The following is a 15,277-nucleotide window of genomic DNA, read 5'->3' on the forward strand; positions in this document are numbered from 1 at the left end:
AATGTAGACACAGTAATTCACCTCTTTCAGAGTCTGACTCACTCAGAATAACTTATGAGTCTTTTAAAATATCGTTTTAATTGCTAGTTTATGCTGGGTGAAAAAGGATGATGCTACACACATTTCGTGTGGTTTAACTACCCTTTCATTCTTGTCTGTGTTCTCTAATGGTAGCTCCCACGCCATAGTTATTTTTAATCTAGTTCTACGTTTTTATTCCTCAATGTATGCATGTTACTGACAAATGGTTGTGAATGAAGTAAGTTTTTGAGGGGGGATCACTTTATTTTCTAGTTTGTGAGATAAAATTCAGGGGACTGTCTCTTTTGGCCCTGACTACATTTTTCATTCAGTGCTATTCTCTTTTAGGAAATTCTAATCGAATACTTAAAAAGAAAAAAAGAAAACCAATGGTTAATAGAACTGTGATTCTATGAATTTTGGGTGAAGATTTACTCAACTGACGTTTATGAAAATAAAACAATTGGGGTGCAAGTTGAAGCCCTGTGGAAAGCAGAGAACACAGAACAGTCATTTCCCCCATGTGGGCACACTTGGATTTGAAAGGTCTTTGGTGTATCCCTATTCTTAAGACCGTCTCCTAGCTGAACTGTAGGATCTACCAGAGCCGCCTCCTGTCATAATGCTGCTGTAGCCTTTCCTCTTAGTGTCAATTACTTTTTCATGAAGCTTTCCTTTTTTTAACTTCGCAGATGATCTCTTTGTAGGTAAGGGTGCTGGGGTTAAGGCAGGAGGTGAGAGGAATGTGGGGCTTAGTGTCATTTTGATAGAAGGTCATGCTGTGGACACCCAGGTTGCTCAGGACTCAGGATTTTTTTTTTTAACAGCACTAGAACAATTGTTAAATAAATGTTTCTGAGTTTCTTTGGGAGCCCACCCTCACTGGTACCATTTTCTGTATGTACTAGCCAGAAGTCTTTTGGTGGCAAGTGACAGGTACTCAGTTTGTACTAGGCTAGAATGAATTAACTCAAATATTCATGTATGGTTGGCTACCAGACAAGGAGAAAGGTAGAGCTACAGCTGGACCTGGGAACAGCTGGAACAAGGGATGCGACCAGGTCTCACTTTACTTCTCTTCATCTTAAGGAATACTATGGGAAACAGCTGCTGCAGTCGAAATACCCCTTTATCCCTCTGAAAAAGTTTGGCTTTTATAATATTTTCAGTTCCAAATTAAAAAATTCTAGGTTAGGTGTCTATGCCCAAGCCAAGTATCTGGGATCATCTGGCTGAGCAAAATCAAATGGAAACATGGTACCTCTCTAAAAGCCGTGGAGCATGGTGGACATAGCCAGGAGAAAGAAAAAGTGCTGGTCTGGTAATCTAGAGATAACAGTACACTGGAAAAGGAACTCCAAATTCCAAACACCCAGTTTTATAGCAAAAGTTTAGAACATAACCCATTAATATATGGGAAACTTGCTATATTTGATGCTGCTTTAACTTTAATCTTCCCCCTCCCCTGCCAACCTGAACCTCCTCAGTGCAGGTTAAAAAGATTTATCTTAGATGTAGTGAGCTGAAAAAAGAAATCTTGTGCACAGATTAAGTTACCATATTTTGTGGTGTTTTGAAAAAGTTAGCTATGAATAAATCTGAATATTGTGTTATTTTTGATAGACACTAAACTTTAATTGCTCTGTTTCCTTTATTTCATTTTGGAATACAATTAAATTTTAATTATTATTATTCACACTGTGTATTTTCTTTATTTTGATTTAAATAAATTTTGATGTACTAACAAAGGTAATTAATTGGAAGAAATATGTTTCTTTGGTAAGATATTAGATTCCTAATCAGATTGCTCAGGTTCAATTAAATGGAAGAATAGAATGTAATTTATTTATTGCTAAATAAATTTTCATGAAAATAATTTCGCTTCCCTTTGTAGAGACTGATAGGAAGAGTATTTTGAAATTAAAATGTAATAGCCAGCACCAGTGGCTCATGTCTGTAATCCTAGTGAAGAGGAAGATAGCCTTGAAACAGGGTTGTAAAACATGGTAAAGTGTCAATTAAAAGCTGTAACCTTGGACAGAGCTGTGAGGAATTGCCCATTAGAGCCATGCAAAAGTTTGGGACCAAGATGAAAGGCACCATGCAGAGATAAGCACCCATTCCTGCCTTCCTTTGTCTCCACTTGTAAATAAACTTTCCAAAGCAGGCCTCCCCCGCTGCTCTTATCTAAACCTTAGGTCTCTAACCCACTACTAGCCCTACTTTATGGGAGAGCACATTCCTTGTAACCTGATACCCTGCACTGCCTTTTAAATATCCCGTGAATCCTTTGTTTGGGGCTCAGACACTGGTACACATCTGGGCCCGCTAGCATAAAAATTAAAATCTGAGTTCTCCACTCCTCCGAGTGTTGCTTGGTTTCTCCTCTGACAATATTGCCACAACACTAGCTACTTGAGAGGCTGAGGTCAGGAGGATCATGGTTGGAGGCCAGCCTGGGCAAATAGTTCCTGAGGCCAGAGCAAAGTGGATTAGAGGTGTGGCTCAAGTGATAAATCATCTGCTTTACAAGCATGAAGCTTTGCATTCAAAATCCAATTCTGCCAACAACAACAACAAAAAAGTTAATCAACTTGTCACAGTTTTTTAAACACTTGAAACTATGACCTTCTCAGTCAGAAGCCAGAAACGTTAAATGAGCTTTAAAAAGTTACTAAGTTTTTTCCCCCTTCTATCATTTCCTTTGTAGATGAAGAGCTCTTCTGTGAATGGCATTCATTAAAAATATATTTATTGAGGTCTAGGGGTATAGCTCGGTGTAGAGTACTTGCTCACATATGTAGGACCTATGCTGGATCCCCAGCACCCCCCACAAAAAAAGAGTTAAAAATATATTTATTGAGCTGTTGTTATGTATGCCAAAGGCACTCTGCTGGGTGATACTGATTGTTCTCTATGTCTTTAGGACTCCAGAAATGATTGTGAGTCAGGGGTGGGGAGGGTTAACTGACCAATTATAGTGCGCTGTGATACATTTTATGATCAGAGGTGAGCAGGGTATTCCGGCAGCATCCAGAAGAGGCATTTCACTTAGGCCTGTTGGACCAGATAAAGTGGTTCATCGTGGGAGGGGGTTCACCTAGCCCCTAGGGTCTGCAGGGGAACTAAAGCCTAGTATGTTCGTTTTCAACTGAGAGCAGTACCATCCCTCCCCCAAGAGTCTTTGGAAACACATGTGGGCAATATTCTTTGTTTCATTGACTGATATCTCGCGATATAGAGCATGTGACTGTACGAATTGTGACTCAGTCTGGGGGCGGCGATAGCATCTTAGTAGCACTTATCCATCCATCCAGTGTGTAATTTACATATCCAGAAGCCCACAGTCAGATGGTGGAAACAGCAAGGGTACATCTACAGCCAGCACCTTAGCCAGTTTTCAAGTGGCTTTTCACCATAAGGGTAAGAACAGAACCACCCCTAGTACACCCAGTAACTCAGTCATGACAGAGGACTGCCCCCTCACTATGCTCCAAGAATCCTGAGCTTTCAGAGGTCAGTGCCACCTGTTCTTCTTGTGGGGATGCATGCCGGGAAAGCAACCGACGAGCCGCCACAGGCAGTCTCCTAGAGATGGGTCTGTTGTGGCCTTCCACCCCAGCCTCAAAAAAATGCATGTTGTGGAATTAGAAAACTTTAGTCTGCAAAGATCGCTTTTTTGTTTTTTAAGTTGGAATTTTTCTTTCTGTGTTAAACAATTCTATAACAAATATAAATAGTTTGGAAAGACCACCTCTGCTTGACTTCTGTCGAAGTCATAGTGGTGAATGTGAGGTGCTAGGTCTTCCTCACTGCTCCAGCACCTGCCCCTTCAGCTCTGACAAGTAAGCTGGTGAAGCCCTGTCAAATGTCCTGCCAGGCATTCAGGCACACATTAGAAATGTTCTTCCACTGTAAAATCATCTGGATCTAATGCCATTTGACATCGCTCTTCCTTAAAAATCATCTGTTTGGACTTTTTGTCTCTACTGGGGGAAATTTTGATATTTCTTTTTTTCTTAGTTCTGTGTGTCATCTAACTTTCCAGACATATTTTCATGGAGTTATGGGAAGGAGTCTGAGTCTTTAAATTTTTTTCTTCTTCTTTAATGATTCTATCCTTTTATTTTGAAAACAACTTTTTAAAGATATAATTCACACCCCATACGAATCACCCTTTTAAAGTATAAAATTCATTGGGCTTTAGTATATTCACAAAGTTGCAAATCAATTACCACAAGCAATCTGAGAACATTTCATTACTCATGTGTAAATTCTGGTCCCCTTAGCCTTTCTCTCCAAACTTCTTACAACCTCTGTCCCTTGAGCCCCAGCCATCAGTAATCTGTTTTCTATCCCTATAGATTTTCCTATGGGTATCTCATATAAATAGAATAATACAGAATATAGTCCTTCGTGACTTCACATAATATTTTCAAATTTCTTCCATATTGTAGCATTTATCACTATTTCATTTATTTGTATTGCTTGATAATATTCAAGCAATGGATGTTATATACTTCTATTTTGTATCTCCTTACTATTTTTCTTGATTTATTAGATAGTATTTTGTCTAATTTGTTATGCACTTTTGTTTGCTTTTTAATTCTACTCTTTTTCTGTTTATTGTGCACTGAATTCTGCCTTTATTTTGAATTATTCTACCATCCTGATTTGTTTTGGTTTGCTTATTATTTTTCTATGTTTTTCAATTCAATGCTTCATTTAAAATTTTTTCTTTGTTCAGTCTTAATGATCAAAGTACTTAAGGCTCTGAATTTTTCTACAGGTACTTTGTTGGCTACCTATTATGGATTCTTGTAAGAGCGCTCGTCTATATTTTCAAGATTTCAGCAATTTCAGTTTCCGTTGATCTTTGACTCCACTTGCTTGATAAAGTGTCTAAATAATTCCAGATTGAAGAAAGAATTTCAAAATGTTAAGTTCCAGTTAATACATTAAAATATATTTTCTTGATTTTTATAAAGGTTCTGTGCATGCTTGGAGTTGAATTCGTTAGGTAAATGAATGATTTACCTAATGAGTACAATTTCTCTTCTCACTCTTCTCACGTGCCATCTGAGCTCACCCATTTACCCAAGGAAAATGACCCAAATTTCATCTAGTAACACATGAAATAGTTACCAATAGTTTCCCTACCAAGTCTAGCTATGGCTTTTCTTAGTACAAAAACCTAGAGAGCAATTTATGTACTCTCTCATTTCCTTTACTTCATTTGTGCAAACCAGCCAATTACTTTCTGAATCCATCTCCTTCTGTTTTAAATACCTTGCCAAAACAGCCAATAGCAGTTCACACACAGAACTGACAGTTCTGTAATCTCTTTTCCAGTCTCACTAGGAACATAGTTAGATGTCTCTCTTACTGTGACTATCAAATGTCTGACCTTTCTAGTTTCTTGTTTTCTTTTGTTTGACTTTTCGCCTTACATTTTAGATTTTTATTGCAGCAACACTCACTCTACTTCTGCAGCAAATTTCTTTATTAGCCTATGCTAGGCTTAATCTTAAACAGCCCCAGGATCTCCATGGATTATCACATAAAGGTTTATTTCCTGTTCACACAATGTCCACTGTAGATTTTTGGTAGGGGTGAGCATGCTTCCACATAGATCCTCTGATACTCAGGCTGACTGAGGTCCTGTCATTGCTAAGGTTCGAATGTCCCCTCCAAAACTCATGCTGCAATTTAATTGCTACTGTATGGTAATGAGGGGGTGGGACCTTGAAAAGTTGATTAGGTAATTGTTATTATCTTGGTAATGGGTTAGTTATCTTGGGACTGGTTCTGTCATAAAGTAAACTCCCCGCCTTTCTCTCTCCCTATCTTTTGAAAGCCTTCACCAGACCAGTACCTTAATATTGTACTTCACAGCCCTATAGCCCTCTTTCTTTCTTTACTGTGAGAAATAAATTTCTTTTCTTCACAACTTACCCAGTCTGTGGAATTCTGTTACAGCAACAGGAAACAAGTGAAGATAGTCATCTAGAGAGGCTCTTCTGACAGAAGAGTTAAAACTTACACCAGAGCTTTCATGCTCTTAATTCAGAAACGATGTGTATAATTCTTGCTCATATTTTTTTTCATTAGCCAGAACTGTTCATATGGTCCTACTAAGTACAAGGACTTAATGTCTTGTATTCCCAGGAAAAAAGAGCAAATTGTATTGTGAGTGCACTGTCTTACATAAATGGAAGACTGTAGCTGTCATTGTTAGAGTCCCCTTCTGGTAGGCTCTGGGCTGGAGTTTTACCCTCTAACTCTGACATCCTTGAACTTTCCACCCTGTGTCGGCAAACACCCTGAGGCAGGAGCAGGGTGGTGCTCTGAAGCTCTGGTTACAGGCTTTCATTCAAAACTTGGCCTGGAAATTCCCTCAGTGTATTTTTAGCAATTAAAGGCTTTTAGAGTGTTGGAATTAAAAGTGTATACATATATTATCCAGCATTTTTCATTATTTTATTATTTTTTTAGTGTATATTTTTATTATTTTTTTATTCACATGTGCATACATTATTTGGATCATTTCTCCCCACTCCCTCCCCTTCCCCCCTCAGTTCCAGGCAGTTCATTATTTTTGGTGAAATAGTTTGTCTGCACAATTCCAGGAAAGGTGATTTGGTTGGCACTCTGTGAGTTCCTGCTTCTGGGCAGCCTCACGGCTGAGACTTCCCTACACAGACTCTTGCCTGTACATCTTCCGCTTGGCCTTGACTGGATCTTGGCAGTTTTTGGTGTCCCTTGCACATGATATAATCTTGGGATTAAAACCTCCTGTTTGGTGTTGGTGAGGATGCGAGGAAAAAGGAACCCTCTTACACTGTTGGTGGGAATGTAAACTAGTACAACCACTCTGGAAAAAAATTTGGAGGCTACTCAAAAAGCTAAACATTGATCTACCATTTGATCCAGCAATACCACTCTTGGGGATATACCCAAAAGACTGTGACACAGGTGACTCCAGAGGCACCTGCACACCCACGTTTATTGCGGCACTATTCACAATAGCCAAGTTATGGAAACAGCCAAGATGCCCCACCACTGACGAATGGATTAAGAAAATGTGGTATCTATACACAATGGACTTTTATGCAGCCATGAAGAAGAATGAAATCTTATCATTCGCAGGTAAATGGATAGAACTGGAGAACATCATTCTGAGTGAGGTTAGCCTGGCCCAAAAGACCAAAAATCGTATGTTCTCTCTCATATGTGGACATTAGATCAAGGGCAAACACAACAATGGGATTGGACTTTGAGCACATGATAAAAGCGAGAGCACACAAGGGAGGGGTGAGGATAGGTAAGACACCTAAAAAAATTAGTTAGCATTTGTTGCCCTTAACGCAGAGAAACTAAAGCAGATACCTTAAAAGCAACTGAGGCCAATAGGAAAAGGGGTCCAGGAACTAGAGAAAAGGTGAGATCAAAAAGAATTAACCTAGAAGGTAACACACATGCACAGGAAATGTGAGTCAATGCCCTATATAGCTATCCTTATCTCAACCAGCAAAAACCCTTGTTCCTTCCTATTATGGCTTATACTCTCTCTACAACAAAATTAGAGATCAGGGTAAAATAGTTTCTGCTGGGTATTGAGGGGGTGGGGGGGAGAGGGAGGGAGCGGAGTGGGTGGTAAGGGAGGGGGTGGGGGCAGTGGGGAGAAATGACCCAAGCATTGTATGCACTTATGACTAATAAAAGAAAAAACAAAAACAAACAAACAAAAAAAACCTCCTGTTTGACCAAAAAACTTGGTTTGCTTTCATTTTTCCAATTTCTTTGGCTGCTTTTGAATGATTTCACAGAAGAATAGGCGGAAATGTGCATTCTTGTAGCTATGTACGTAATGTAATGTACTTAAACCTACTTTTGTTGAAAAGCGCTGAGTCCTCACTTGAGGCCACAAATTACTGAAAGCAGATAAAAGCTAGGTATCCCCACCTCCACTTTGTATTTGTGTCCTGCACTCTGAGCCGTTCTCTCCTGTAATCACTTTGCAGCCATCTTAGAGTCCAGGAAGGATAGGACAAATGATTAATATCTTGTGACAGGAGACCAGGCTAGCCCCTGCCAGGCAGCAATGACTCTTATTATAACAAGGCACCACCTGACCATACTGGAGAAAATGAGCCATCAAACCACCTGTGGCTGCCACCTATGCCTGCCTAGAAGCACATCTATGACTGAGACTGCTTAATATTTATGCATCCCTCTCTCCAACCCCCAATTCTTCCTCTTCTGTTTAAACCTAAAGCAAATGTCTGCATGGGGAAGATGGTTGACATGCTGTCATGCCTCTTCCCCCAATTAAATCTCCTTTCTCTGACCTCCACCATATTTGTCTCTATCTTTGGCATATTGGGCAAGTGGCTAGACTCGACTGTGAAACCCATGAGTTTGGGTCCGGAGTCCAAAACTCTTGTAACAATAATGAAAGTGTGTTTAAGTCTAAATTCTATCTCTGAAGAAAAGTTTAGTTGTTTCCAATGTAAGTGGAATGAATTTCTCTGAAACCAAGTAACGCTGTATTATCCATTCAAGGGGAATAGCTCATGGAACCAGAGAAATGAGCATTAAGGTGGGCATTAAGCTCACATAATACAATCTTTTGATGTTGTTCTAGTATAATGGTGAGACTATAGGGACAGGAGCTTACACAGGTAAGCTGTTGTTTGTTTACTTCTCGTTTGTGGAAAGGAGAGACATCTGATTTCTATGCTTCTCAATGACAAATATACTGTCAAAAATCTTCTTTGAACTTTAGTGATTACTAGTGTATAACACACTTTAAAAGTCTCTCTTTTGTTTTACTCTTCCACCACCCAGAGTGTCTTATTTATTTATTTAATGAGACAGTGTCTTGCTGTATAGCCCAGGCTGGCCTGAAACTCACAGTTCTCCTGCCTCAGCCTCCTGAGTGCTGGGATTACAGGTGTATACCATCATGCCCAGCTCAGAGTGTCCTTTGCCAGCTAAGATAAGCTATTTTGGGAGGGACATCAAAGAAACCCTAAGAGGTGCCTGAGGATTTGAAGAGAGCTGAGGCCCAGTTGTATAAACATAGGGGGACAGATGGCCTTAGTCTGGTTTGATCAGGACAGTTATCACTAATCATGGTGGATTAGTATCTTATTTCCCTGTAAAAGTGTCCCAGGTGGAAAATCAATTATATTGTCATCCTGCTTCATTCAGACTCCTCCTGTTCTCAAAGTCATGTGTTTGGCCATTAAGGATACTGACATTTATTCAACTGTTAAGTAGACAGTGCCTCCTACTGTCTACTCCTCTTGTTTCCTCCCAATATGCTGAGGAAAATTAATAATGGTGTAGGCCTTATTTACATGCCACTAAATATATGGTGAGTCAAGAAAACGATTTATCCATCTTTATCAAAAGATTTTCTTTTGACTGCAGTTTAGGCTTCAAATACTGTGGACTCAGGGCATAGATGCACAAATTACATATAGCATGAGACAGATTGAAAAACAAAGTCCCCCTTCAAAGTCTGAAATGTCACTTTTTCTTCAAAGAACATAAGATTTTCTTTATGATACTGCAAACGCATCTAAAGTCTTCATTTGTCAGTTGGATGAATAGGCTGCCAAATAACACTACCTTGGTGTATAAATCTTTTGCCCAGGAAATATTTAAAGAAGATTGTCAAACATTTCTTTGCAGTCTTTGCTTCTGTTGGTTTTACACTTCTAATGTGTCAGGGAATATAGCTGACTTTCAGGGTAATTTTCATTTTAAAGTCTTAGATAGCAGATGATTATAAAACCTAATAAGAAAGGTATCTTTCTCTTTTCATTTGTGCTACATTTACATCAGAAAATACAAAAGCTGACAGCATAGCTGTGAACTACATTAATAATTCTAAAATTTAAAGTTAATATATTCTGCCATCTGGAGTCTTAACTAAACATTTTTAATGTCTTTGAAACTTGCAAAGAAAATGTGTCTCTTGTCAAGTAACTGGAAGCTAAAATTTTGCTCTGACTTTTATTGTTCTTATGTCAGATATTGCTCAGATCCAAACCCCACTGTAATCAGTGTGATGCATATGTATATATGAGAATCCTCCCATCCAGCAAATATATTTATAATTCCTCTGGAGACAAGGTAGTGTTGCAAAGAACTAGCTTGTCTATATGCGTGACCACTCCTTCTCTGTCTGTGCTTTTGCAGGCTGAGCCACGATACTCTTTATCTTCATGGACACATTTGAATGCTTTTGCTTTCAGCATTTACAGTGACAGTAAGAAAATGTAGGAATATTTAGTTGATCAATCAATCAAGAAAGATTTAATGAGCATTTACAGTGTGTCAGGCTATGCTCATCACTGAGATCACATAGATGAATAAAAAATAATCCCTGCGTCTGAGAAGTTCCTAGTCTAAAGAGAAGGCACATACTTTCATGGATGATTTTAAGACAAGGTGAAATGGTGCCGTGTTTTCTCTGCAAACCCCATTTTGTTTCCCTTGCATGGACATGGGACCATGGATACCCCAAAGTGCAGCTTGTCACCTTTCTTGTGAGGAGAATCTTGTGTCCTAACTCCACCCTGTCCTCCATAGACAGGGAGCTGGGTCCCTCTGGCCTGGCCTGCAGATCTGTATTCAAGTTTGTTCAGGTCTGAAACTCACTTGGGGAATCATATTATGCTTACTTAAGAGGGGGCTTATAGATATGATTCAATGTGGAATAATGCTACTCTTTAGCGGGAAGAATATCCAAGCTCCCAAAGGGTCCCAGAAACTGACCTAACAGATCCCCTTGTCAAGTCATGACACTGTGCCAGGCCCCAGGTGGAGACAGGAAGATTGTGATCTGGAGAGCTTGGGTGACTGTAGGGCTGGTGGCTGGAAGCTGTATACAACTGGGTATGCTGGGTATTGGTCCAGGCTGGGACCTGCTTCTTGTGGTCTTTGCCCTGCTGAAGTCTATTGACCTAAATCCACTTTAAATTCTTACAAATTTTTGACTATGGGGTCAGAATTTCAAGCTTATACTTTACAGCTTGGATTCTGTCCTATTAGCCCCCTCCCCATTCCTAATTCTATTCATGGTGTTAAAATCCAGAATTACAACAAATTTAGTGCAAAGATTGAATTGACTTTTACTTGAAACTCTAGAATCGGGCAATATCTCTTTCTAGGAAATAAGGTAAGTGCTCCATTGAGTACGGCAGAAGAAATTGACTTTCTATGCAGAAAAAGATTGAAGAAAGAAGAAACAGAGTAAGAAGTGGATTGATCATTTCAGTTATTTTCTTTATAGGGTTAAGACAGAGGGAACATCCTTATGGATTATGTAGCATTTAGTACAGTGATTCCATTCTAATTTAGTCTGGACTGCTGGGACCTAGTGCAGAAAAAGTCCAAAACAATGGCCTTCTGTAAGGATGCTTCATTTAAGGAAGCAGCCATAGCATTCAGCTCCGGGCTCTTAGTAGACAAGGTCTTTAGCAGAAGCAAGATTTTTCTTAAGGAAAATTCTGGCACTATTGACAAGAGGTCCAGTGAACCCTCCTCCCAGCAGGAATGTCAGTCTGTTCCTACCACCTGTCCTTGAAGACACAGCTCTTCCATTAGTCAATAGCATGGCCTACATATATTCAGGATCTTTGGCCTTGAACCAACTGCTGTCAAATTCATGCCTGGATGGATTAATATCTGAAAATGACTACAGACCTGACCAGGGTTGGTCAAGGATGATATTTTTGTCCTAATCCACAGTGACATATAAACTGTAATGACAATATAGCACATTTTCACACTGCTAAATTTATCCAGTTTAAAGGGACTGTGGGATTGTTTTGTGTTCAAGATCTTATTATTAAAGGTGATAGATGATTCTTTTATTTTAAATGTTCTTGTCAAAATAAACAGCTGTCAGCTTTATATTGGTCCCACCTGCACTGTGGGAAGTTTGGCTGTTGCATGAAGCGCTGTTTTGGGAACCATTGATTGCGGAGTATGATGCAGCTATTACCCACAGCTTTCTCAACCTCAGTGCTAATGGGATTTGGGACCAGGTATGTCCTTGCTGTGGATGGCTGCCTGGGCATTCTCAGGTGGTTTAAAGTATCCCTGACAGCTACTTTCTAGATGCCACAACTAAAGGTCTGGGGAGTTTTTTTGTTGTTGTTGTTTGAGAAGGAACCTCACTATGTAGCTCAGGCTGGCCTTGAACTGGTGATCCTTTTGCGTCAGCCTCCTGAGTAGCTGCGATTATAGACATGTGTCACCATGCCAGCCTCAGATGCTGCAAGAAAATGTCTGCATTGTCTGTAGGAATAGAGAGCAGAAATTGAGAGTCTCCAGACTCCACTGAGAACTGCTGGTCTCAACCCATTAATGTACTGTGAATTTGATTTAGGGAATTAATAGCAGCATTTAAAAAAATACTTGAGAAAGGATTGTCTTTTCAATAAATGGTGCTGGGAGAATTGGATGTCCATGTGGAGAAGAATGAAACTAGATCCCTATCTCCAATTACCATAATCATCTTAAATGGATTAAAGATTTAAATGTAACATGAAATGAAAGTACTAGAATGAAACGGGAAATGGTTCAGGAAACTTTGATGGGCAAGTATTTTTTTGAGCAAGATTCTGAAAGCACAGAAAACAAAAGTACAAACAAACAAATGGATTATATTAAACTGAAAATTTCTGAACAACAATGGAGACAATAGAGTGAAGAGACAGCCTTACAGAACGGGAGAAAATATTTGGTATCCATTATCTATCCATCTGACAAGAGGGTTAATATTCAGAATATATAAAGATCTAAAAAATTACAGCAAAAACTAACCCAATTAAAACATGGTCAATAACCTAGAAAACATTTCTCAAAAGCAGACACACTAGTGTTCTGCAGATACATGACAAAACGTTTGGCATTGTGAATGCTGAAGGATGCTGGAGGACCACAGAGAGGGGATGTTTCTGCAGATGCAGGCAAGGAGAAACCATGGCATACAGATGGAGTCTTGGTGTCTTGGTACCACACAAACCCTCTCACAACTGGAAGGAAACTTGACTTGACCAATATTAAAGCTTTCTTCCACCTGGCCAAATGAGAGCTTGGAAGAAAAATTAAATCCATTCATGGAAAATGAAGCTGCAATTGTCATGCTCCAGATTTTGAAGGCTGATAGTGTTCACTTTGCAGAGATATCTGTGATGATTTGCAGTATGTGAAGGCCCTTTCTCCTTTGCTTTTTGTTTTCATTCCTGTAAAAATCTTTAAAAAGTATTATTTCTCTAATGATTTTACACATCTGAAGATGAAAGCACAGAAAGGTAAAGTGACTTACCCAAGGCCACACAGCTAGAACCTGGCTGAACAAGGACTCAAACTTGTGGCCCTGTTCATGCTACCACTTGTGGTTCTTAAGATGCTCGAATCCTCCCTAAGGATGTAAGTGAGAGCTTTCTGCTAGACTCTCATAAAATGCTAGTAGATTACCAAGAAGTTCTAGATTTTTCTTATTTAATTGTCTCTGTCTGGCCAGACTGGAAATAACTGAACAAAAGGACTCCACTGGACTCATTCCCATTGCATCTCCTGCACCTAGCAAAATGCCTGATGTGTGATAGTGTCCCCGTCCATTTTCTATTTCTGTAGGAGAATACCTGAGTCTGGGTAATTTATAAAGGAAAGAAGTTCATTTAGCTCATGGTCTGCAGGCTGGACGTCCAAGATCAGTAGATCACAACTGGCAAGGACCCTGTGCTGCATAGCATTGTTTAGATGTGGAAGAACAGTAGGCAAGCCCAGAAGAGATCACACACAAGAGATGGTGTCACTGTGTAACAAACTACTCTCTAGGTTACTAATCCAGTCCTTTGAGTGAGAGCTTACTACTGTGAGAATTGACCCTGTCCAGAGAGAAAGGCATTAATCACCTTCCAACACTGCCACATAACAATCAAATTTCAACCTAAGTTTCGGAGGGAACGAACAGTATTTAATTCATACCAAGTTGGTCCTTAAAAATATTTGCTGATGAACAACAGGATGGATGAATGAGTTCTTGGGTACTCGAGTGTCTCTCACACAACCTAAGTCTTGTATCCCTCAATGGAGGCCCATTTGAAGAATGCTCTGTCTCATCTTCCTTAATGTCACCTAAGAAGAAAGCTCTGGGAAAACAGCCACTTACCACAACACTTCCTTTTCATTCCTTTTCCCCAAATCCCTCCTTTTGAAACATAATGCCCAGCCACCCTTTTTGTAAAGATTCTTGTGACTTTTCTTGTTCTCTTCCTTATACATTTGTTAAGAACTGGTGTTTTTGTTTTTAGCTTATGGTTAATTGTCAGACTCCTTGAAACACTTTTTTAGAAACAGGGAACACACTCTGTCAATCAGTATGAACAAATACTTTGCTGTCTCATTTTGGGAAAAAAGTTGTAATTAAAATTCTTGGTTGAAAGAGTTTCTAAAGTAGCAAGTTGCCTTTCTAAGATAGTACCATGTCTTATTTTAGAATTTGCTGTCAGTAACTAATCTACATTATTAAATAAGATTCAGTTCATTGGAGTTGCTGAATAATTACTGTGCTGGAGAAGTAGTGCTTTTCCAATATGATTGGATTTATCAAATTTTCTCAGTGGTTTTTAGGAGGTAGCCTCGGCTACTTGAAAAGAGATGGAAAATACTTTATATGTCAAATTCAGTAAATTTTTAATTCAGTTAATAGCACAAAGATAGTAAACTTCCTTTTTTCCCCTTATTGTTGTGGTGGGTGGGGGTACATTGTGTCATTTACAAAAGTTCTCACAATAGATCAAATATATCATACTTGAATTCACCCCCTCCATCACTCTCCTTTATCCCACCCCCCATTCCTGGAATTGAAATGAAATGAGATGGGTCTCATTTTTCCATTTACTTACATGAATCACCTCCCTCGTCCCACTGGTACCAATGCCCCCTCCCCGGCAGGAATGCAATGCTTGATAAATAAGATTTACTCCTTAATAGAATTTTAATTTTTTTAAGGCACTATGAAAGAGAAGCTTTTCCCAAAGATTATGATCTAGAGGGTCCTGAGGAGGTGAAAAACCTGTGTAACTCAACATATCGGCGACTTGGAATTGACGAGCCTCCAGTGAGTAGCTGCTGTTAATCCCTTTGATTTATGTCTGGAATTCTTGTTATAAGGAAACATGAACAATTGGGGTAGGGGATGGCATTTTTCAGAACCGGCCCTCAT

General features: G+C 39.3%; 1 protein-coding gene across 3 annotated transcripts in view; it reads left to right on the plus strand.

Moving 5' to 3' along the window:
- The window catches only part of Cfap95 (cilia and flagella associated protein 95), a 94,710-nt gene that overhangs the window by 6,861 nt on the left and 72,572 nt on the right, over nucleotides 1-15,277 (plus strand). For 2 of the 3 annotated variants that reach the window (XM_020179474.2, XM_074052012.1), the window contains exon 2: nucleotides 15,064-15,172. The exons of the other annotated variant lie outside the window; for it this stretch is intronic. In XM_020179474.2, the coding sequence (XP_020035063.1) occupies nucleotides 15,064-15,172 (109 nt within the window). The remainder of the gene's footprint in view (nucleotides 1-15,063; nucleotides 15,173-15,277) is intronic. 3 annotated transcript variants of the gene reach the window in all.

This window comes from Castor canadensis, chromosome 13 (genome assembly GCF_047511655.1).
Source record: "Castor canadensis chromosome 13, mCasCan1.hap1v2, whole genome shotgun sequence".
Classification (NCBI taxonomy): domain Eukaryota; kingdom Metazoa; phylum Chordata; class Mammalia; order Rodentia; family Castoridae; genus Castor; species Castor canadensis.